Source organism: Panthera onca, chromosome A2 (assembly GCF_046562875.1).
Source record: "Panthera onca isolate mPanOnc1 chromosome A2, mPanOnc1 haplotype 2, whole genome shotgun sequence".
NCBI lineage: Eukaryota > Metazoa > Chordata > Mammalia > Carnivora > Felidae > Panthera > Panthera onca.
This window is the reverse complement of record NC_138340.1, coordinates 15884063-15909192: the sequence shown is the minus strand read 5'-3', so window position 1 is coordinate 15909192 and position 25130 is coordinate 15884063. Positions and strand designations below refer to the sequence as shown.

The window sequence follows — 25130 nt, the reverse complement described above, 5'->3', positions numbered from 1 at the left end:
GGTCTGTGAGTTCGAGCCCCGCGTCGGGCTCTGCGCTGACAGCTCGGAGCCCGGAACCTGCTTCGGATTCTGCGTCTCCCTCTCTCTCTGCCCCTCCCCCGCTCATGCTCTGTCTCTCTCTGTCAAAAATAAATAAACATTAAACAAAATTAAAAAAAATAAAAAAGTTTTTATTTAGGTTCCAGGTAGTTAACATAACAGGGTAATATTAGTTTCAGGTGCAGAGTATAGTGATTGGACACTTCCATACACGGCCCGGGGCTCATCACAAGTGCCCTCCTTAATCCCCATCCCTTCCATTCATCTCCCTTCTGGTAACCCTCAGTTTGTTTGAGCAAAGGCGAGAAAGAGACAGAGAGAGAGAGAGAGAGGAGAGAGACAAGGTGACTTTTGTGGTCAGGATGCACAGTGTGTGAGATGAGCTAGCCAGAATTGAAGACGCTGGGCGAGCCAACTCAACCCGACCAGCAGAACCTGCTCGTCTTTCAAGCCACAAACCCCAACAGCACTGCCTCTTATGCACAACCCCCCCCCCACCCCGCTCCGAATCACGGGATGGTCCAGAATATGCACTACTGCATAAGCGTCCCTACACCCGGCATCCAGCCCTCTTTTCCCTGGACAACCTCCCCTCATCCCCCAGATCTCCCTTTGACATCACCTCCTCTAGGAAGCCTTCCTCGCCTCTCCAAGGCTGCTGTGTCTAGAGTCTCTCCCTCACATCACACTGAGCACATCGCCTCCGAAGGTCCTTTTCTGCGTCGGTGAGCCCGCGGGCCTCTCGAGGGCAGGGAACGGTTTGTTCCTTTTTGAACACCCAGCACCTGGAGTAATGCCAGCCGGGGCTGGCTGCGAAAATGAAGGCTCACGGCGTAATTCTGCCCGTGGTGCGGCTGCGTGTTTTTTGCTCTTGTCCTCCATTCAAACGTGTACCCAGATCTGACCGTGTTCTGAAGGTACAGCTTCCTGCCTTGCGTTTCACTTCCCGCATCCAGGTACCCGGAGCTGGCAGCTACGGGGCACTCGCCTGGCATTGTTCTGAGGGCCTCACTCATTTCCTTGATTTAATCCCCGTGACAAGTCAGTGAGGCTGATGCTGTGATTACCTGTGGTGTGCATAGGGAAACTGAGGCACCGAAATTACGCGGCCCCTGTGTCCCGCGGTCTGAGTTTGAGCCCTCCAGGCGGACCCCAGAGCCCATGATATGCATCCCCACACCTGCCTTCTTCTGGCCCACCTAGCCACCTGCTCAAAATGCAGAGGCCAGACTCCCCCCGAAGAGCTTGTTTCTGTAGGACCGAGGAGGGCCTCGGGGGTTGCATTCATCGTGAGCCGTACATAGTGCAGTTTCCACACGGATCTCCCGCTCAGAAAGGAGGGCCGAGCCCTGGGACCATCAGGGAGCGGCCAAGACGTTACGAGGTCTGGAACCTGCCATGCCCTTCTGGCTGCATCACAAACGCTGCCTGGGCTTCCCCTTCTCCAAACTCTTGTGACCTCTGCCAGGCATGCTGTCACCCCCACCCACCCGTCCACCCACGTGTGTTTGAAGAGCCATGAGGGGGTGAGAAGAGGGTAGACGTCCTGCTCAGAATGAGCTGGCAAATGCCGCGAGCACCACCAGGGACGCCCCCACGCGGCCCCTTCCAGAGGCCCTGGAGAGGCCAAGAGCCCTCCAGCTTCTTAAATGTCTGTCGAGTCCTCGCTACTTCCAGAAAGCTTCAGAAGCTCCATCCAGAACTGTTCATGCTGTCGCAGCACACCCACCGGGCTCCAGTCCCCTCGCGGCAGCCTGTGGCCGCCCTCCCAAGCGCCGCCCGGACAAATATCCGGGGACTCCAGCAAGGCTTCGCTCTGCCTGGGACAGGTGTGACCAGTGAGCGGGGCGACAGCAGAACCAGGGGCGGCCCCAGCCGGCTACCTGTGTTTCCCCGACTCTCCGTGTGAAACTGTCTAACCAGGTTCATGTGTGGTCGGATGGGCACAGCAGGCTTCAGAGGAAAAGGGCCTCTACCCGGGAGCCGGTGATTTCAAGCCCCCAAGCTTGGAGGGGGCTGCATGATGATGCGGCAGGTGGCCCGGGACAACGCGGCCGTTGGAGCTTTGCCAGAGAGCAGGCGGGGCTGCATTTGGGGGATTTCCAGGCGGTGTTGCCAATGGAAGCTAACTAGAAAAGGTACCTCTCAGCGAGCCACATCAAAGGCAAGTTTCTGGAGAGTTTGCAGGACTCCTGGTGGTGACAGTCTTCGAGGGGAACCCAAGAGTGTGGGATGGGAGAGGTGACATGGAAAATCAGGCTGGGGACTTCCCCCTAACCGATATCGTGTCCTCTGACCGTTGCTGTGCGATAAAGCCCCCCATAGAGAGAGGCCCCAAGTAAGAGCCCTTTAATTATAGCTCATAATTTTGTGGCTCAAGAGCCTGAGCAGGGTTTCTTTTCTTTTTCGAATTAAATTTTTTTTTTTTTTGATGTTTATTTATTTATTTCGAGAGGGGCGGGGGAGAGAGAGAATCCCCAGCAGGCTCCACGCTGTCAGCACAGAGCCCGATGCGGGGCTCAAACTCACGAACCGTGAGATCACGACCTGGGCCAAAATCCAGAGTCGGACGCTTCGCCGACTGAGACGCGGGCGCCCCGTGAGCAGGGTTTCTTTTTCATGTGGCCTCAACAGAGACCCCTTTGGTGCTGTTGGGCTGGTAGATGGGCCACTCTGAGGCAGCTTCACTCCCATGTCTGGTCCTCAGCAGAAAAGGCTTGATCGTTGAGCTCAGTTGGAACCACCAGACGTTACACACACAGCCTCACCAGCCTGGCGGCTGCGTGCAGTTGAGCTTTGTAAGTAACGGTTCAGGGTTCGCAACGAGCATGTTCCAAGGGACCCAGCTGGAGGCAGAAAGGCTTCTTACAACCTAAAACCCCCAGAATGTCACTTCCGGCACATTCTGTCGGTCAAGCAAGTCACCGAGACCGGCCCACGTTCAGGGAGGTGCATTAGACTTCACCTCCCGATGGAAAGAGCAGTAAAACATTTTCAGCCATATTTCATCTCCCATATTGCAAAAGCGTTAGGAAACACCTGCCGGGCTCACAGTGGGGATTTTTACTCCACACATGTGTGTCGAGCTCCTCGTATGTTCCAGGCACTGTCCTAGGCCCGAGAGAGATGGAGACACGAACAATGCAGAGCATGGTCCCCGCCCTCATGGAGGCTATAGCCTAGAATAAAGTCTAACATAGTTACACGGTGCCTGGCATGTGGTTAAGTGCCCAGGAATGTTGGCTCCTAGTATTATGACTAGCAAACAAGTCACCATTGGATAAAAATGTTGCCATACGTTGGATAAAAATGTTGGATAAAAATGTTGCCACCGTTGGATAAAAATGTTGCCAAACGGTGCCAAACAAGTCACCGTTGGATAAAAATGTTGGGACCAGAGCAAACAATCAACAAAGAGCCTGGCATGTTCAAAAGGGTGACGTCTGAGCCAAGGAGGGGTGGTAATGAACCGGGAGGGGGGGAAGCAAGAGAGCCTTCGTGCAAATGGAAACAGCGTGTGTGGCGAGTGCAAACCTCACCCAAGGAGGCTGGACTGGGATGGATTGCCCGAGGCTCGGAACGGGGACTCTCACGCTCGTCCCTCCAGGTCTGCCTTCTGCCGTCCACCTGCCTGGGCTTCATCAACAGCCCCTCTTGCCTCCTTGCTGGCAGCAGCAGAAGGCTCCAGCGGGAGTTTGGTGGTGTGGGAGGGGAGGAGAAAGAGGCCGGTGTATTTATTCCTCTGGCTCCCTCCCTGCTGGGCAAGGAGTGGAAATGACTACTTCCGCAGCCGCTGGCCACATCCCGCGTCAAGCAGCCAGCCCTCTCCTAGGGCTCCGGGTCTCTCCAGGGCCTTCAGTGACGCTTCCTCCTGTGCCTTCCCTCCTGCGATCGATCGATCGATCGGCGGTAGCTGCCCCCTATTGCTAGATCAGGAATACTTCACTCCTGCTGTTTGACTTCCTTACACCCTGCCCACACCTTTGGGGAAAGTCCTTTCCTTGAATTGTCCTCACTCACCCTGTCGAGAGGGCCATCTGTCTCTTACCGGCATCCTGAACGCTAGCCCTATACCACCTAGGATAGCAGCCGGGGGGGACTCTCTCTCGGGAACAGTCCCAAGACAGGGATAACCTTCCATGCAGCGGTGTGCTGGTAAATTTGAACAACATGCCCTCCAGAGGAAAGAGCCCTGATTTGTAGCGTTTGTCAAATTCTGAGGTGTAAATACTTTCACCAGGGCTGATTTCAAGCTGGCCTCATGACAGCAGCCAGCTCGCAAAATTCCTACAAGTGCAGCACACGCTGGCGGGAACCAGCTGGAAGGGAGAAGAGATCCCCAGATGGCCCGTGAGCTCCTGCTCTCTTGGAATTTCAAAAGCAGACGCCGAGTAAGGATTAGACGTCCAAGAGGTTTATTGGGGGGGGGGGAACTCCTGAAAGGCTAAAGGGGGAGGGAGCAGGGGTGGGAGAGCCCTGAGGCCATGCTGTACACACTTCCACCAGAGGACACAACAGCGATCCCACTGGCCCGGAAGTTGAGGCGACCACCTGGCCGCTTTGGGATCCTCTTGCCTCTGACTCAACAGGCAAAGAAGGGAGTCACTGTGCTGGCTGGGTGATTGGTCCTGGCCACCAAGAGGAAACCGATCGGCTACTACACATGAGAAGAAGTAACGACTGTGTCTGGAGTACAGGAGATCCCTTAGGCTGTCTCTTGCCACGTATGACCACGTCCTGTGATTCAAGTCAGCGGGAAACCACAACAACCCAATTCAAGCAGGAATGCTAATGGTCCAGGTTCCAGGTATGAAGGTGTGGGTCACCCCCCCAGGCAAAGACCCGTGACCCCGTGAGGTGCTCACTGAGGGCAAGGGGAATATGAAACAGGGAGTGGAAGAAGGTAGTTGTAAATAACCAGGTGACAAGATACAGAAGTGAGAACTATCATTATTATGAGTATTTCTTCCCTATTTTGTTATGAATATGTTTGTATACACACGTATGAAGCAAGTATTTGTGTTTTCTTCCTTCTCTTATTCTCTTTCAACCCAAGATGTATTAACGATAATTAACCATACATCGCATTTTCAAGTGTATCAAGGAAAAGAGTGAATATCACCCAAAGACTTTGCAACCTGCGTGGGGAAAGGGTTAGCATAGTGGCGGCTGTATGCAAGACGGTCGTATCATGTCAGGTGGCAATATGACTCTATTATTATAAATGCATGCACGTCTGCTATTATAAACACATATGTTAGTAAATGTACAATATAGCTTACACATACCTCGATATTAAAAGTTGGATCAAAGGAAAAAAACAACCTTGGGCGGGGAGGGGGGGTTGGCTTTGGCCATGGGTATTCAGGCCTCAGCCAAGTGGAAGTGAAAAATGGCCAAGCAACCTTTCTTCTTTTTGGTAGTAATAGGAAATGTAACCTGTAAACTCATGTTCCATAGAAGTGACAGTGAGAATCCTTACTTCTCTTCCCTGAATTCAGAAGTCAGGGAAGGAAGATTTTCTTTCTGAAATCAACTAGCAAATTTGCTGTCTACAGGATGAGGTCCATGGCCCTGAAATCAGGGGCTATCTATAAATAGCAGGACTGGGTGTCTGGGTACCCGTTTCTCCTTCCAAGCAAAATGAACAGCCAGGTGCAATGCTCAAAATGCTGCTCACCGAGAGGATTTCGCTTCATCCCTGTCACTCAGGAATGCCCCAGAGAAGGATGCCACCATTTGTGGGTGGTACCTGCATGTCAAAGAATAACCAAAGAAGACTCAGGAGAATTTAGGGTTCTATACCTTCAGCTTCCTTGAGATCTTCCTGTATATCCCTATTCCAGTTTTCGGAATCCCATTCCTTCCCAACCAATGCCCTCCTTTGACAGAAGACACCTTGCGATACTGTGGACTTGATTTACATTGTAATTCAGCCACTGGCAGGTGGAGAATTGGTTTAGTGTTCAGAAATCTTAGCCCTGTGGCTATAAGAAATAGGGTTTCCTTAAGGACAGATAATAGAAGTTTTCAGGTTATTTACGCAGAACTTGAGTCGGCAACTGGAAACCCCGAGTTCATCCTTTTCTTTGTCCCCTTTCTCATTATACACCTTAGTTTGGCTAAAATGTCCTAAGATATCAAATACATGAACACCCAGAACTTTACCTGTATAAGTATTTGATTAAGAGTCTATGTTAGTGGGGCGCCTGGGTGGCTCAGTTGCTTGGGTGTCCAACTTCAGCTCAGGTCGTGATCTCACTGCTTGTGAGTTCGAGCCCCGCGTCGGGCTCTGTGCTGACAGCTCGGAGCCTGGAGCCTCCTTCGGATTCTGTGTCTCCCTCTCTCTGCCCTTCCCCTGCTCACGTTCTGTCTCTTTCTCTCAAAAATAAATAAACGTTAAAAAATTAAAAAAAAAAGAAAGGATTTCGTAGGAAAAGAAAAATTGGTGTCGAAATCTCACAATGCTGGTCTGGCACATATAACGAGGGCTGTGCCTGCGGCAGCATTTCTGACAGTGGCTGGAGGGTGAGTAGACGGGGACCGTCCACCCCAGCCTGCGGAACCAGGTACTGCATCACGGCCCCAAGCCCGACCTTGGACAGCGGTGTGGCTCACCTTAAACCAAGCCATCCCCCCCCTCCCCCCACCGCCCTGCAACCTGATACCTTGGAGCCACACAAGCTGGGATAAAGCCCACTCAGCTACTGTTTTCTTGCTCTTTGGCTGTGGGTGAGTGACTTAACATCTGGGCACCTCTGCTGTGCCCTCCTCGGGGCACCGATATTGTGTCCTCCTCAGGATATCGTATCTGGAGGCACGTGACGTCCACCCGCCCCTTATTGGGGATGTTAAATGTGATCATTTGGTCAAGGTTGTCTGATTTCTCTGCTGTATAATTGCTGTCGTTTCCTTTATAACTAATAAGTAGTCTGTGTGGAGACACTTTAGAACTATGCAAATGAGGGTGCCTGGGTGGCTCAGTCGGTTGAGCATCTGACCCTTGATTTCGGCTCAGGTCGTGATCTGACGGTTCATGAGTTCAAGCCCCATATCTGGTTCTGCACTCTCTCTCTCTCTCTCTCTCAAAATTAAATAAATAAACATTAAAAAAAAATAACATTATTTAAAAAAAGAACCATGCAAATATACTGCCCCTCATCAAAAATCCCCACCCCGAGAGTTAGCACCTGTTGGAGGTTCTTGTTCTTCTCTGTGATGGTTGCACAGCGATTTTCCAACCCCAGATCCGCCTCCACATTTACCTACTGGCTTTTCCCCTCAAGCAGAGCCCTACCCGCTCACCGATTTACTTATTATTGATACGGAATTGTGAATTCCTGTTTTCTTCTTTCAATGTGTATCTTTGATTTTGATCTATGATCTACATGGACTCCTGTGACTCCATTGCCCATTCAATAATAATAATATAATAAAAATAATATTTGAGGACCTAGTGTACAGTGACTCCCTGTGACCCCCATGGAGTCATGCTTTCCTGTAACCCTTGAAGCTAAGATGATTTAATTTCCTCCTGTAGATCTAACTCTGTCCTAGGCTCTGGCACAACTAGAGAGACCCCAAGCTCTCCAGCCTAAGTTTCAAATAAAAGCATGTTAACCTCGAAGTCCCGATTATGATGGCCCTAGCACGCGCTCCCCACTGACAGAACCTTGGCGCTTGTCCATCCCGTTCCCGAAGCCTACGTCAGTTGATGATGAGGTGCCTGAAGCGGTGTCTTGTGTGGTCATCCACAGACTGTGGTGTTCTTCCCTTGTAACCCCTCCGTGAGATCCTTGGTCTCTGGGACTCCTCACTTCCATGACTGAAGATGTCCCCTGGGAACGGGCCACCCAGTGAGGCCAATGTGTATCTCTCCAAGGACTCCCGAAGCTGCAAGACCCTTGACGTACACCTGCTCGTGGCTGGTCTCGTGTCGATGGGCTCAGACAGAGCCATACGGTCCAATGAGGCTGTGAGACCCAGGAGATCTAGAATCAGCAGTGCCTATTACAGCAATTAATTCCTGTCCCACTCGATGTTGATGCCTCTGGTGCTAGCTAGTCTCTGCCCTGAATCCCACTTCCCCACGCGTGGGTCCGGACCCGAACTGTGGTTACCAGGCCCCCATCTGCATGGTGCTGTACTTACGACTGGACTTCCCCTTCTGCATGTCGAATCTGCATGAGGCTGGAACTCAGTTCCACCTTTGTCCAGCCCGACCAGTGTTTCAGGACTTTGTGTTTAAGGCGTGACCACGGGTTCTTTTTCACACTGAAATCAAACATGAGGAAATGCGAAAACCTGAGTTTCAAACTGTGTCTTCATGTTTAAGGAATAAACACTTGTTGAACACTTCCGAGCCCTCGCAATCGTTACCTACCTTGGCAAAGAACAATCACACATACACACACACACACACACACTGATGTTCCCTGTATCACTGTGGTCATTTGAAAATTTGGAAGCAAATTGGGTGTCCATTTGGACACCTCTCCTGTTTCTTTGGACAGGGAAATACGTAAAGTATGACACCACAGTGCAGCAGCTAAAAAGAGTAAAATAGGCTTGGAAAGATGTTCATGGCATTTTGTTTAAAGGAAAAAGGATAAATGTGATCCCATTTTTGGAGAGAAACTCAACAAAACTAAAGCTGGTTCTGTAAACATTTGATAAAATCAATAAGCTTCTAATCAGACTAAGAAAAAGATAGAGGATTCAAATTACTAATCCCAGAAATGAAAGATGAGACATCACTACAAACTCCATCAACATGAAAAGAAAACTAGGGGAATATTCGGAACAATACTAGGCCCACAAATTTGATAACCTACGGACCAATTCCTTCAAACACACAATCTGTCAAACCTCACACAAGAAGAAACAGACAACGTGAACAGGTTTATATCTAATAAGAAACTGAATCCATAATTAATAACTTTCCAAAACAGAAATCCCCAGGCCCAGATGGGTCCATGGGTGAATTCTACCAAACCTTTAGAGAAGAAATTGTATCAATTCTCTACATCTCATTCAGAAGTTAGAAGCAGAAGGAATATTCTTAACTCATTCTGGGAAGCCAGTATTAACCTAATATAATTGATCACAAGAATAAAAAATGTATACGTAAATTTGGTTTCATCAAAATTAAAAACTTTCGTGTGTCAAAGGACACTATCAACACATTTAAAAAGTACTCACAAAATGGGAAAAGTTATTTGCAAATCATATATCTGATAAGACTCTAGTATCCAGAATATTTAAATAACGCTTGCAATTTAATAATTAAAAGCCAAATAACCCAAATTTTAAAACCATTCTCATATTTCTGGGATAAACACCACTTAGTCATGATGTATTATCCTTTTAAAATACAAAGGTTCAAGGGCACCTGGGGGGCTCAGTTGATTAAGTGTCTGACTCCTGGTTTCGGCTCAGGTCATGATCTCACAGTTCATGGGATCGAGCCCGGAGTCAGGCTCTGTGCTGCCAGCATGGAGCCTGCTTAGGATTCTCTCTCTCCCTCTCTCTCTCTCTCTCTCTCTCTGCCCTTCCCCACTCACGCATGTCCATGCTTTCTCTCTCAAAATAAATAAATATTTTTTTTAAGGCAAAGGTCCTGTTTTTTAATGTTTATTTATTTATTTTTGAGAGAGATAGAGAGAGAAAGAAAGAGAGTGCACACACAAGCAGGGGAGGGGCAGAGAGAGACACAGACAGAGAATCCGAAGCAGGCTGCGGGCTCCGAGCTGTCAGCACACAGCCAGACACAGGGCTTGAAGCCACGAACTGCGAGATCATGACCTGAGCCGCAGTCGAATGCTCAACTGACTGAGCCACCCAGCCGCCCCCCAAAAGGCAAAAGTTCTGAATGGATACTTCTCGACGAGACACCCACCTGACCAATAAGCTCATGAAAAGATACTTAACCTTGTTACCCATTTCGGAAACATAAATCAAAATCATAGTGAGCTACCACGTCATACCGTATAATTAAAAAATAGAAAACTCGCCAGTGTCGGTGAAGATATGGAGAAACTGGTACCCTCACGCATTACTGGTGGGACAGTAAAATGGTGCAGCTCTGTGGAAAACAGGCCGGCAGGTCCTCAAAAAGTTAAACATAGGAGTCACCCTACAACCCATCAATTCCACTCTTGGGTAGAAACCTGAGAGAGCTGAAAATATATGTCCACGCAAAAAACCTGTGCGTGACTGTTCAGAGCAACATTGTTCATCATAGCCAAAAAGTGGAAACAACCCAAATGTCCTCCAACTGATGGATGGGCCAAGGAAATGTGGTTTATCCACACAAGGGGATAGTATTCAACCATGAAATTGAGTGAAGTAGTGATACATGCCACGATGTGGATGAACCTTCAAAACATTATACTAAGTGGAAGAGGTCAGTCACCAAAGGTCACATATTGTATGATTCCACTTAGACAAAACGTCCAGAACAGGCAAAACCATAAAGACAGAAAGTAGATCAGTGGTTTGCCAGGGGATGGAGGGACATGGGGAACCGGACTGACCTCTAACAAGTGTGAGATTTCTTTTGAGGGCACTGAAAATGTTCCCGAATTGGAGAGCAATGATGGCTCATAAATATTGTGAAATATGCCGGAAACGACTGAATCCTGCCATTTAAAATGGCAAATCTTGGGGCGCCTGGGTGGCTTGGTCGGTTAAGCGTCCGACTTCGGCTCAGGTCATGATCTCACGGTCTGTGAGTTCGAGCCCCTCGTCGGGCTCTGTGCTGACAGCTCAGAGCCTGGAGCCTGTTTCAGGTTCTGTGTCTCCCTCTCTCTCTGCTCCTCCCCTGTTCATGCTCTGTCTCTCTCTGCCTCAAAAATAAATAAACGTTAAAAAAAAATTAAAAAAAAATAAAATAAAATGGCAAATCTTATGTTACGTGAATTTCACCTCGACTTAAAATCATCATCGTCGTCATCATACGTAACTGGTACATTAATAAAATGTAATTTCAGCTAACATACAAATGCACCTTTTTAAAAACGTACCCTTTAGGATCCCTTCCCACTCCAAAATTACCTGACTCTATTCTCAGTGGGATCCGGGGGCTCAGGTGACTCCTGCATTGTCGACCCCACCTGCCTTTGGAGACACGCTGGGTGACCAGTGATGGGGCCAGGTTGTGACGTGAGGTCTTGGGTGGGGATAGGGAAGTTGGGGGTGGGTCAAGCGGGAAGCCAGGAGGTGGGAGAGGAGGGATTAGTCAAGGCTCCCTGTCTCCCTCTGAGACAGTGTACTACAGTTTTCTCCGACCTTCCTCTAGCTTCTGGCTGTTTCAGTTTCTTGGAGCACAACGTGCAACAGGGAAACATCATTTCTGCCTCAAGACACACAGGAGGTGTAGATATAGGTGAGTTCCTTTATGTGTGTAACTTGTGTTTTCCTCTAATGTTAATAGCTTGTACCACGGGTTCTTCAACTCCCTGTGGGCATCGGAACCAACTGGAGAGCTGGTAAATATGGAGAGTCCCAAGCCCTCATGGGGATTCCCCCAAATCTGCATCGCTAAGGTCAGGCATTGTTATTATTAGTCGTTGGATAATTTAAATCTGGGTTTCTCGATCCAGGTTATATGGCGGACAGGAAAAGCTACATTTGCTCTCTTGGAGCTGAGGTGGGCAAGCAGAGACAGGGAGGGAGAGCAGTGACAGGCAAAAGGGAACCGGGCTCCTAGAAAGGAACTCGGAGAGTTACTTGGTGCCATTCTCCCTTGTGTGCCCAAGACCTCCCAAGCCCAGCCCAGAAGCTTTTGAGTAAATGAATGAATAGCCAACAGAAAAGTGGAATCGCTTTTATAGACGTCCAATACCCCTTTAATTTCTGATTTGGTGAGAGTTGGCATCATGAGTGGGTATTGAGCTTTGTCAAATACTTTTCTGCGTTGATCAAACAGTGTCATGTGGTCTTTGTCTTTATTCTGTTAATGCAAGGATTTAAATGGCTTGGTTCTTCAAACATTAAGCCATTCTCATATTTCTGGGGTAAACACCGCTTGGTCACGACGTATCGTCCTTTTAAATTATTGCCGATTTGATGTGCTAATACTTGGATAAGGATTTTTGTGTCTGCGTTCATGAGGGATATGGGTCTGTAGTTTTCTTTATTGTGCTGGTTTTGTCTGGTTTTGGTATCAGGGTGATGGTGGCCTCATGAAACGATCTGAGCGATATTCCATCCTGTATCTCACTCAGGTCGTTTGTCTAGGATTGGTGTTATCTCTTCCTTAAATGTTTGACAGAACGTATGAGAAAAAATCATGTAGTTCTGGAGTTTTCTTTCTGGGAAGGTTTTTTTTTTTAATAGTTAATGAAATTTGTCTCATAAAGGTAGGACTTTTCAGATTTGCCGTATCACTTCATGCCAGCTTTGGTAGGTGGAATTTTTAAAGAAATGTGTCCATTTCATGTAAGTTGTTGAATCTGGCATAAAATTGATCATAATAGTTCTTTGTCATTTATTCTTTTTGGTTTTTTTTTTCTTTGTTAGTCATTTAAAGTTGGTAAGATCTGTCTGTACAGCAATAATCTGCAGCAATAACCATTCTTTCAAATCTGCTATTCAGAATTTGTGTCCTCTTTCTTTCTGCTCTCAATGTAGCTAGAATTTTATTATATTTCAAAAAAAATTTTTCAAGCAACCACCTTTGGTTTTGCACATTTTCTCTCTTCTTACTCTCTATTTCTTTATTTCTTCTTTTATCTTTATTTCCTTTCTTCTACTTTCTTTGGGTTTTAATTTGCTCTTTTTTTTCCGCCCAGCTTCTGAATCATTGATTTCAGATCCTTAATTTTAGGCCTCTTTTCTTTCTACCCTAAGCATTGAAAAGTATAAATTTGTCTCTAAGTATGCTTCAGTTGTGTGCCATGAGTTTTAACATGTGCCATTTATTCTTATTATTCAGTTCCAAATATTTCACAGTTTGCCTGTGAATTCTTCTTTGACTCAGACTCTTTAGAAGCATATTGCTTTAGGGGGCACCTGGGTGGCTCCGTCTTTTAAGCGTCTGACTTCAGCTCAGGTCATGATCTCACGGTTCATGAGTTTGAGCCGCACGTCAGCCTCTGTGCTGACAGCTCAAAGCCTGGAGCCTGCTTCGCATCCTGTGTCTCCCTCTCTCTCTCTCTCTTCCCCCCACCGCCCCGTCTCCTTATCTCAAAAATAAATAAAAACATTAAAACAATTAAAAAAAAAAAGAAGTATGTTGTTTTACTTCCAAATTATTTTGGCTCTTCCAGATATCTTATGGTTATTGGTTTCTACTTCCTTTTGGTTCTTTCATAGATTTTTTTTTTCTTCTTCTCTGCTGGGATTTACCTGTCCATTCATTAGGGATATATTTCCCTGTAGTCTCTGGGGCACAGTGAAAAGAGTTGCATTCCCATGCATATCTGTAGATTCTAATATCTGGGGCATCTCAGGGTCAGTTTCTTATCTTTTTTTTATACATTTATTTTCTTTTGGGGAGAGTGCAAGCAGGGGAGGGACACAGAGAGGGGGACAGAGGATCCGAAGCGGGCTCTACGCTGACAGCAGCGAGCCTGATGCGGGGCTTGAACCCACGAACCGCGAGATCATGACCTGAGCTGAAGTCAGATGCTCAACCGACTGAGCCACCGAGGCGCCACGTTTTTGAGGAGGGGCCACGTTCTGCTTTTTCTCCCTATGCTGCACAGGTGGTATTGTAGCCTCATCATCGTGGACGTTATGCTGTGCAGACCGGATTCTGTTTCATTCTTCTGAAACGTTTTGATTGTTTTATATGTTGTTGGTTTCCGCACGTAATCAACGTGGCCGGCTCACATTCTAAACTCGGCCTCCCCCGAAGTGGGCAGTGAGTCCATTTCAGTTCGGTGCCTCCGGTTTTCCCAGGGGACATTCCTGGTTCAGAGGTCAGCTAGAGAGTGAGGACAGCCTCTCTGTGATGTCCCCTCACCTCCTCTCCAGTGGCTGCGGTTGTCCTAAACTCAGCCCTCCGGTTTTTCAAGACCAAAAAATGGTGACTTTGCTACTGGAATTTCAGCTGCCCCTCATGACCGGGTCCTGCCCCGAGGCCAGAGCCATAAAAGTAGGACTCCCACCATTCAGCCGTTCTCCTTTTTCAGATGCCCAGTCCCTTCCAATATTTACCATCTTTTGGTAGCTCAGCAGTGCCCGCAGGCAGGTTTCTGGGTTCGGTTTTCGTTTTTGTTCCAGGGTTTGTACCTAGTTCACCGGAGCTTACTCAGCCTTTACCGAGAAGTGAAACCCCCTTAGCGTTATTTTCTCCATAGCAAATAATTCAGTACTTGGTAACCCGAACAGGAACTGGAAAGTTCTCTTACCAACCCACTCAAGCTGCACTACTCAGGACCACAGATCAGGAAAAGACTAGGTGAGGCGGGAGATACCGACATCGAGTACTTTGGTCACCGGCTTCCTGTCATCCCAGACCAGCCCGAGGACTTCTTTTATTCCGGAGAGTTGAGCAGAAAATGCGAACTCCACTACAAGGAGAGACGTGTGACTATTCTGCTCCGGTGATTCCACGCCAATCATCAGCGCAGGAAGCCACCCCATCTCTCCGGTGCTTTCTTCGGTGGTCACAAGAGATGTGACAACACCGAGAGTGTGTAAAGCCACTTGTTTTTACTAAATTAAAAGAGGGACAAGGTACCTGCGTCCTTTGTCGGGAGAAGCCATTTCATTTTGAGAAATTTCCAACCATGCAGCTGGGGCGCTGATGTTAAGAAGATGGGTCGGCCTCCACTGGGTCTGGGTCAGGGGAAGACAAGAGCCAAGCAGCAGACTTGGGGATCCCCTATACGACGTAAGGGGTGCGTACAAGGCTCCCGTCCCAAACTACCTGCACGTCCAACTAGTCACACGACAGGAGGTCCCAGACCTTTGTACGATTTCTAATGTCATTCTGAACTAGAAGCCTCTTGCAGACAGAGACTATTTATTAGTCGTGTTTCCACCCAAGAATCCAGCATCTGTCACAGGGTCTGCCTTATGTCACAGGTCATCAGGTACTGTTGTATTGAATCAGATGTAAGCTCCTACTTTCTAAATGTCAAAAAAATGAAAAGACCCGGACAGAATGAAAAGCTAAAAAGCACAGTGGGTTGGGGCGCCTGGGTGGCTCTGTTGGTTATGCTTCCAACTCTCGATTTCGGTCCAGGTCATGATCTCACCATTCGTGAGATTGAGCCCCACATCGGGCTCTGCACTGACAGGGTGGAGCCTGCTTGGGATTCTCTCTCTCCCTCTCTCTCTTTCTCTTTCTCTCTCTCAAAATAAATAAACTTTATTTTTCTACTTTTAGTGTTTATTTATGTGTCAGAGAGCACAAGCTGGGAAGGGGCAGAGAGAGAGGGGGACACAGGATCCGAAGCGGGCTCTGAGCTGCCAGCACAGAGACTGACGTGGGGCTCAAACTCACAACCCACGAGATCGTGACCTGAGCTGACGTCAGACAATCAACCCACTGAGTCACCCAGGCCCCCCTAAATAAATAAACTTCAAAGCAAAAGCGAAAAAGAAAAGGCACAATGGGTTGACAAGACTAAGAAGTGCTCTTAAAATCCGTAAGAAAACAGTATTAAAAATAGGACACGTTGGAGACCCCCTTTGTTATTCCTCCCGCCCCTAACTAGGTAAGTGAGACACTTGGGCTACCTTTCCAATTCTCCTTCTCCAAATACAAGGCAAGAGAGCCTAGGTCTGGCTCCCGGCTTGGCCCTCCTCCCTGCTCCCTGGCTCTATTAACACTGGGAAGGCCATTTCACCAGTCGGAGCCTCAGTGTCTCTGACGGCCTTGCAGACAGTCACGGCACGGAGGGAGCAGACGAGTAGCCTGTGACAGCGCGGTGCCTGGCACCTAGTAGGTGACGAGGGGGCCCCTACGTGGCGCAGGCAGCCGCTTCGCCAAGTCTCCCGTCTTCCTCCCCAAAGCTTCACTCACCTCTTTCAACGAGAGTTCTGGCTCTTCCGTCACGTTCCCTTTCCTCTCCTCGGCCTTCTAGTCTCCCCGTTTCCAAAACCTCACCAGCGCCGAGGATTGAATCAATGTGACTCCGTGCGGTTTTCTTAGCGACTTCCCTCCTACCGGATACTTAGGTTGCTTCCGCTTGTTTGCCTCTGTAGGAAGTTCTGTAAACCAGACTCCTGCGTGAGGCGGCTTTCTGCTCTGAGAGTTAATCCTCTGCGTCCGCCAGCCTGACGCCATCTTGGACAAAGCCACCATGGTGACCACTCTGTGACCTGGAGCCTTCTTGAGCACAGTCCCCCCCAAGCCCCCCACACACACCCCCACCACCACCATTCTTTCTTTTTTTGTCCAACCACAGGCATGATAAAGAACCCGTAAGTATACACTTGGGGCATGGCGGCCTTGACCTGCTCTGGAGACAAGACTATGACACACAGCTATTCTCAAACATTTCCTCCTGAGAGTCTCCCAGGATGTACTCCCCAGCCTCTAGGGCTATAAGATCAGGTCTTATGGGAGATGGGGTGCAGAGATCTATTTGACTCGCAGCCATCCAAGACAGACTTCTATCCATAAGATCCTTTACTAAACCATTTCTTGGCAAATTGGACCAGTCAGCTTTTTTTTTTTTTTTTTTTTGCCTCATGGCTCCTTTGGTCCTCAGAGGTCACTCTGCATATACTTTCTTCCACAGAACATCTGTGTTAGTGACGATTTGGTCTCCCAGAGTCTCAGTGTTCATCGTAGTCTTGAGATTATTTCCTACCTGAGTTCACATGGGAGATGTTTGCTCCTTTCTTTTTGGACCTGTTCCAAGAGAAAGCAAGCTTCCTGAAACAATCCTGCCGTCAGGATTTATGGAAGGAAGGAGAGGAGGGGGAAGAAAGAAAGAAAGAAAGAAAGAAAGAAAGAAAGGAAGAGGGAGAGAGGGAGGGAGGGAGGGAGGAAGGGATAGGGGGAGAGACAGAGTGAGGAAGGCAGGCAGGCAGAGTCAATGCTCACTTAGACACTTGGTAAATAGATGAAGGAACAATGTGGGGATCCTTAGCCCTGTTTTATAGATGAGGACCTTAGGGTCAGGAAGGTTAGACAGCTTGCCCAGAAATACAGTAATGGGGCCCAAATTTGAATCTGGTTCCGCTGCTCTTTCTCATACACCTACTGGGAGACTGGTCTAGCTTAGTGCTACTCCAATGCCAGGCTTCAAGAGAAAGTGGGCTTGTGACAGTAAATGAACGTGGATGAATGCACCACTTCCCCCATCAAGAGAGCCTGGCTAAGAAAAAAAATGCCCACCAAACTATACAGTTTGCTTAGTGGCTTCATGTTTCGGCAAAAGTTCTTAGTCTCATTACAAATAGTTCATGACGGGCGGCTGGACCATGGACCACACTTTTTCTTTTTTATGTTTTATTTATTTTTGAGAGAGAGAGAGAGAGAGAGAGACAGAGCCTGAGGGGGGGAGGAGCAGAGAGAGAGGGAGACACAGAATCCGAAGCAGGCTCCAGGCTCTGAGCTGTCAGCACAGAGCCCGACGTGGGGCTCAAACTCGTGAACCAGGAGATCATCACCTGAGCTGAAGTCAGAGGCTCAATTGACTGAGCCACCCAGGCGCCCCTGGACCACACTTTCTTATAACGTGGGTCCTATCGATCCTCGCCTAACCGTGTGGCTTGAAACTCCCCATCTCTTTCATTTCAGATGCTCTCCATGTCTAGATGGAGCCCTCAGGCATCCCAGAGTCCACCACTCCTTTTGACTATGACGATCAGAGCTTTCTGTGTGAGAGCAAGAACTTCGCCTTTGCCACCCTCAGCACCACCATCCTGTACTTCCTGGTGTTTCTCCTCAGCCTGGTGGGCAACAGCCTGGTGTTGTGGGTCCTGGTGAAGTTCGAGAGCCTGGAGTCCCTCACCAACGTCTTTATCCTCAACCTGTGCCTCTCAGACGTGGCCTTCTCCTGCTTGTTGCCGGTGTGGATCCTGGGGTACCACTGGGGCTGGGTGCTGGGGGACTTCCTCTGCAAGCTCCTCAACATGATCTTCTCCATCAGCCTCTACAGCAGCATCTTCTTCTTGACCATCATGACCATCCACCGCTACGTGTCGGTGGTGAGGCCCCTCTCGTCCATGCGCGTCCACACCCTCCAGTGCCGCGTGCTGGTGACCGCGGCCGTGTGGGCGACCAGCATCCTGTCCTCAATCATCGATGCCATCTTCCACAAGGTGTTTCCTCCGGACTGCAACTATTCGGAAGTCAGATGGTTCATAGCCTCGGTCTACCAGCACAACATCATCTTCCTGCTCTCCGTCGGGATCATCCTGTTCTGCTACGTGGAGATTCTCAGGACCCTGTTCCGCTCGCGGTCCAAACGGCACCACCGGACGGTCCGGCTCATCTTCACCATCGTGGTGGTGTACTTCCTCAGCTGGGCTCCCTACAACCTGATCCTGTTTCTACAGACACTGCTGAAACTCAGGGTCATCCAGAGCTGCGAGTTCATCCAGCAGCTGGATTACGCCTTGCTCATCTGCCGCAACGTCGCCTTCTCCCACTGCTGCTTCAACCCGGTGCTCTACGTCTTTGTCGGGGTCAAGTTCCGCAGGCATCTCAAAAGTCTGCTCCGGCACTTCTGGCTCTGTCGGCAGCAGGCGTCCAGCATCCCCCCTCACACCCTGGGCACCTTCAACTATGAGGGCGCCTCCTTCTTTTGAAAGGGAGTTCGGTGGTGCAGGAAGGAGCACCGTGGAGGGCACCGTGGGGAATGCCAAGGCCATGGGGCTGGGGGCCAAAGCAGTACCTTTCCACCAGCAGGTCCCACTTGTCGCCCCTTCTGCAGAAAGTGGCTCCCAGCTGGAAATGTTATACTGCCATCCACAAAAACAAGCCTTGAATTCTGACTTCATCACTCTTGCTTTTATTAATTCATTCGCTTAGACATCGCTTCGTTCAGAAGGCTCTGAGACTTGGAAGGAGTCCCAGAAAGGAGGATCTTCCAAGACTTCATGAGGGTCCGAGACTCAGTCCTTTCCAGCAGGTGCTACTGGCCTAATTCTTAAAACTGGACCTTCAGTCTTCCCCAGCCAAGTAAAACGCCTCCAAGCCTGGCCACCCAAGTGCAAATACGTCATGGAACCTGTAGCCGGAGGTGAAGAGGAGAAGGCTTCACATGCCCTCTAAGCTCCAGCCGAGGGCTGTTATTAGTAGCTACTTTATTCAACAAGCATATATTCCGTGCTTCCCGTGCACAAAGTCCCACTCTGGGGACTGTGGAAGACTCTGGAATTCAAGGAGTTACAGCCGAATGTACCTAGCTGGGGTGCACGTCAGAATCACCTGGGGAGCTTTTCCAAAGGCCCCGCTCCAGAACTAAATCAGGTTCACAGATCGGGACCAGGTTTGTTGTATGGAAAGGTTAGAAGGTGGCTTTCATGTATGTCCTTGGGATGTGAAGCTATGGGACAGTGTAGGAGGCAGGCATGTGTGCTGCTAACCAAAAAGCAAGGTCAAGTGACAGCCATTGCCACAGAGACGAATAAGCGTGGTGCTCTGAGAGTGTAGACTAGGGAAGAAAGGTTAATATCTGTAAACTAGCTTCCTGGGGCAAGAGGCACGTGCCCCCCAGGCATGGCCCCCCAAAATACATACATTGGAAGAATAGTGACACCTGTCATTCTTTGCTCCCACTCATACACAGTGATGGAACACCAGGGCCCATGCCTAGCAGGTCGGAAGACCAGGGTCCTGCCCGCAGGAAGCTTGGGAAAGTTCCTTGGTGCCAACTTGCAGGGGCCCGGAAAGACTCGCTGAGGTGTCGGGGCTCTATCTGCAAGAGATGAGGAGCCGCTGAGGGTCTTGAAGCACCCCGGTGTCCATTCAGAGCACACTGGGTGGGGAAAGAGATGCACCGCAGAAGGATGCTGAGGAAGCGAGGTCATCTGGGGGTGGAACCACGGACACGCAGCCACTGTGGGCAAGAACGACTCTGAGGGAATGGGGAAAAGGCAGAGTCAGCAGGACTGGGTCGTGGGGGTGGAGGGAGGGGAAGCACAAGACTCAAAGATGACTCAGTTTTGGAACGGGCGTGGCCAGGGAAAGTGGGTGCCACCCACCAGGCAGGTGGAGAACATTCCCGGTGACAGTGATGAATCTGAAGGGTCAGCTCAATATCCATCCTGAGAGCAGGAGGTGTTGCAGGAATCTTCACCCTGGGTGCCTTGGCCAAGGTGGGTGTTTGCTTATCTGGACCTTTGGAGCTGGGCTCTTGGCATTCGGAGGGAGGCAGTGGTATCTCGTCATCTTTATATCCTGCAAGTAAATGCTTCATGCAGAAGGTGGCACTTACTCCATTCGTTCCTTCCCGCAAAGAATCATGGGCCGAATATGCAGGGGCCAGCTCATGTGAAAGGAGCTGGAGCTATGATATGCAACACGTCTCCCATCTAGCTGCGGGTTTTCAGCATCCAGATTGCACTCTGACTATGCTTATTTTAGGATGTGCTCACGTTGGCCCTGCAGACGGTCTCACCCGGCAGTCACCGAGGACTGAGCAGAGCCAACCCCTCCAAAACCAGCCGGCACAGCCGTCCGGTCAGGCAGGGGCCAGACCGTCTCACCAGCAGCCCGCCTCTGCACAGTTATCAAACGCATTGAGTCTCAGACCCTCATGAAGGGATAAAGCTCTCATGGACTTGCCAGCCAATAGGTGGGGACATCACTCACCACGGACAGAAGAAACAGCAAAAGGAAAGAGGCAATGAGGTAGTCGTGGCTCAGAGTTAAGCCTTCAGGCTTCTGATCTGGGTAGTCGTTCAGCACCCCCTTCAAACTAATATTACTAAAGTTTTGTTTGACTTTTATTCAGAGGGCAGGCTGAGCCCTGGGAGGAGAAGGGGAGACGATTCCAGCTCGCAACCCCCAAAACCAACGCAGTGTGGTCTTAACGCCACTCTTCCTGGAAGGCAGGTTGGGAGGGGGGTCGTCACTACAGAGGCTCGCCTCGTTTGCTCCTCACCCATCCCATCCCTTCACCTCCAAAGATGTTCATCTAAGCATTTCTTCCGACACATTCAGCCGTACCCCTGAGAGCACTTCGCTAAGTGGGAAGACGCCCTATCAGAAAAGGACCCTACAGGCAGCACTGCTGAAAAAAATCAGCCAGAGCACTGCACACTAGTGGCCACCTTGACCACACACTGTGTTGGCCACAACCTCCTGCTGTCCCCTCCCTCCGCCCACTGAACCACAGCTGCACTCTTGTGGGCCTGTCCCACGAGAGTCAATAAAAGTTGACCTGGACACAGGGCTGCGGACCTTCTGCTGCTCCGGGAACACAAAAAATCCACGGTAGTTCCTAGGGAAGATGACTTCACAGCATTCCCACCACCCCACTCTCTTGGACAAAACCCGGAAGGGAGGAGCCTTGCTGGTCTCTGAATAGGAACTCCAAGCCCAGGGCAGCCCCAGACCTCAGATGACCCCAGCCAGAATGGAAGTTCCTCAAGGGCACAAGCCACGTGTGGCCGATCTAGAACCTCCCTCAACGCCCGGCAATGTTTGTGGTTGGTTGAGTAAGTGAATAGGAGACCATCTTTCTGGCTTTTTCCTACTTCTGTTTTTTCTTTCCACACTTGCTTACATTATACCTTCTGGTCAACACCAGGCACTGCCCAGTGGCGTCCCATGAACTCTCCCCTATGGCCCATCAGCCCACACATCGCCTGGTTTGCTGAACTCCTGACAGCTTTCATTTGTAAAGCCTCCCTGTGACGGGACAAAGAGGCCCATGAGTCTGGAAAATCCAGGAGAACAGATCCCAAAGTAGATTGTCTGAGAAGGCCCTTGGGATGTGAGCCTTGGACCCAAACCCCAAATCTAAGGTCCTTTACTGAATCACTGTGACCATGGGCCTCCCAGACTCTCCGTGTCCTCATCTGTAAAACTGTATAAATGCCAAAAGCACAAAGACAGACTCTATTCACACAATGAAGATACACATGAGATCACGTGTGTAAAAGTACTTGCTTTGCCAGTGATTCAGCCCCAAATAGGAATTACAACTGTAATCATCTCATAAAGACAGAAAGCATCATTGTATCATACGCACAAATAAAAGAGTAGCGTGTATGGACTCATCCCTGGCTGTGTTCCCCTCATTCCTACCTAGGTCTTTATATAAGATTCCTAAAAGTCCTCTGCTTGCGGGGGATCTGGGTTAGGATTCAGGGTGAAGGGAGGGATACAGGAAGAGGATGGGGCATAGAGTGTGGAACAAGCCTTGTGTGGGTCAGGATGGTGGGAAATTTGCTCCATTTAGGCCTTAGGCAAAATTATCCAGGAGGCCAATGTGTCTCGAGTGCTCTGTGGCTCTCGAGTTTTCTGTCCCTGTCTCTCCCCTGGGCTGTCTTCAAGTCCAAGGTTTCCCCCCCCCCCCCCATTTCATGACCCACTGTGTTGGAACAAGGACTTTTCAGAGATCAGCCCTCTCTAATCAGAAGGAATGCTATGCTTCCTCCCGGGAATTTGGGGCATCCTGAAAACTTGGTGGGAGATACTTTGCAGGTTTGGGGGAAGTTTGGGAAGGGGAAGAAGGATTATCCTGAACTATGCCCTCCACTTTGGGGCCAGCCCAGATTTTAGGTGTGGGTGGTTGTAACCGCCCCCGCACCCCACCCCACCCCCGCCCTGCTACACACACACTCCCAGCTCCTCCACAAGAGAAAGTGTGGCCAGAGGGCCCAAGGGAGGACAATGGAAGCCTGGTTCCTTGACTTCGACCATTTCAGAAAATCAGAGGTGAGCATCACTCATGGTTAGAGAGAAGATATGGGCAATGGATGGGCATGGAGAACTGGGTGGTTACAAGGATTAGAGGTGGGCCCGGGGATAAGAGGGGGCATGTGGACCTGCAGGATGTTCCTGCACGTGTGTACAGGCCTGCTCTGTGTGAAGGCAGAGGGAAGCCCATGTTAGGGGGCGTAAGATTGCGAAGAAGGATTAGCACCACTCTCAAGTTGGTCAGCCTCTGGTCATTCTTATTTGGAGAAAGATTTCTATAGGATTACTCTAGTCCCAAGGAATTGGTGGTCCTTCTTCCAGATGACTTAACCTTGACTCAGAGAAAAGTATATGACTCGATTGTCCACACAACTGGGAATGCACGCCTTAAACACGTCACCTTAAACGTGTCATTAAAACTATTATTCCAAGGCACCTTGCAATGAACTGTGGGAGTTTGGGGAAGGAAGTACCCACTTGTATCTGTCCCCCCACTTTGGTTACAATTGGTTCAACAATCTGCCTCTGGTTTTTTTCCAAAAATAAGGATAATGTGAGTTAAAACAACAACAACAACAACAACAACAACACTGAACATTACTAACTTTTCAAAGCATCTTGTTTATTTAATTTTTTTCAATGTTTATTTATTTTTGAGACATAGACACAGTGTGAGCAGGGGAGGGGCAGAGAGGAGAGGGAGACCCAGAATCCGAAGCAAGCTCCAGGCTCTGAGCTTTCAGCACAGAGCCCGACGTGGGGCTCGAACCCACAAATCATGAGATCATGACCTGAGCCGAAGTTGGACGCTTAACCAACTGAGCCACCCAGGGGCCCCTCAAAGCATCTTGTTTATTTAAAAGTTAGAGGAAACCCACAAATATTGGCCTCAATAGGAAATCACATCCCCCGTTCTGACTGGATCCCTAGCAAGCCACTTCCTCTCCTTATCTATTCAACTCAACTGGAGAGGTTTAAACTCTAAGATCCCTCCCCGTGATTAAAAAATGAAGTCTATGAGTCTATAATTTCATGAGTTGCATTTCCATGACGTTCTTTAGGGGATACAAATCTGTAGCTCCGTGCACGTTATCGGTTGAACTGCGTCCTCCTCCTACTCCCCAAGAAACTCTTGTGTTCATGTCCTAATTCCCGGTACCTCTGAATGTGACCTTGTCTGGAAAGAGGGTCACTGCATATGTAATTAGTTAAAATGAGGTCACAGGGGTGAGGGCAGGCCTGTAATCCAATATGACCGGTGTCCCTATAAAAACGGGAAATTTGGACAGAGACCCAGACCAAGGGAGAATGCCAGGTGAAGGCTGGACTTAACGCTATCACAAGTCAAGAACACCAGAGATTGCCAGCAACCACCAGAAGTTAAGAGAAAGGCATGGGATGGGTGTTCCCTCACAGCCACAGAAGGAGCCAACCCGGCAGACACCCTGATCGTAGACGTCTAGCCTGGAGACCTGTTTAAGCCACCTAGCTGGTGGGACTTTGTTACGGCAGCATGAGCAGACCAACACGGGGCGCCATTTCAGTGGGTGTGAAGGGAATCCTAGTGCATCTCAGAGCCCCTCGTGGGCTTTTAGTGTCTACCCTGACCACACAGAACATGACTCCTGACTGAAGACACCCACAGGAGAGTAGAAACTGACTTTTACTGAGATCTGCTCTGTGCCAGGCCCATATATGTGCACATCTCACAGCCACCCTGTGACATTTCTGTTTCCCACTTAGACCCAGGAGGGCATCAGAGCTCAGAGAGGTCCACTCTAACATTCATAGCCCCGAACACGTGGGATCGCTGCCTGAGGCAAGACGTCATAGCTCCAAGGATGTGGGGTCACGGCCCCAATCAAGTGGGGTCACGGCCTCCAGCGCCGTGGGCCACGGCTCAGAGGACACAGGGTGATGCACCTGAGCACAAGGTGTCACAGCCCTGAGGACGTGAGCTCACAGTCCTGATCAAGTAGGGGCATGGCTGCAAGCCTGTAAGGTCATGACCCCAGGGACATGGGGGCAAGGCTTCTGGCACATGGGGTCATGACCCATTCATTGGAGCCATAGCTCTCAACATGCGGGGTCACAGCCCCAGTCACGTGGGGTCACAGTCCTGAGGACGTGAGCTCATAGTCCTGAGAAAGTGGCACTAAAATCCGACATTAAAATCTCTCCCACCCTCAGTATCTCACAAAACCACTCAGACTGTGGTTGGCACAACGATTTTCCCTTTGCCATCGTCCCCCTGTTCCCTCTTCCTTTCATAGTTTTCAACAGGAAGAATGGAAATCACTTCCCCACA

The 25130-nt window shown here is 49.5% G+C and overlaps 1 protein-coding gene across 2 annotated transcripts in view; it reads left to right on the top strand.

Annotated features, from left to right (window-relative positions):
* XCR1 (X-C motif chemokine receptor 1) overlaps positions 1 to 22179 on the top strand; it is a 37943-nt gene extending 15764 nt beyond the window's left edge. The window contains exons 2-3 of one of the 2 annotated variants that reach the window (XM_060630816.3): positions 11339 to 11425; positions 17747 to 22179. In XM_060630816.3, the coding sequence (XP_060486799.1) occupies positions 17764 to 18759 (996 nt within the window). In that variant the 5' untranslated portion in view covers positions 11339 to 11425; positions 17747 to 17763 and the 3' untranslated portion in view covers positions 18760 to 22179. Of the gene's footprint in view, positions 1 to 11263; positions 11426 to 17746 lie in introns of those variants that run through there. The other variant, XM_078443151.2, reaches the window with a different exon arrangement.
* The last annotated feature ends 2951 nt before the right edge of the window (positions 22180 to 25130 follow it).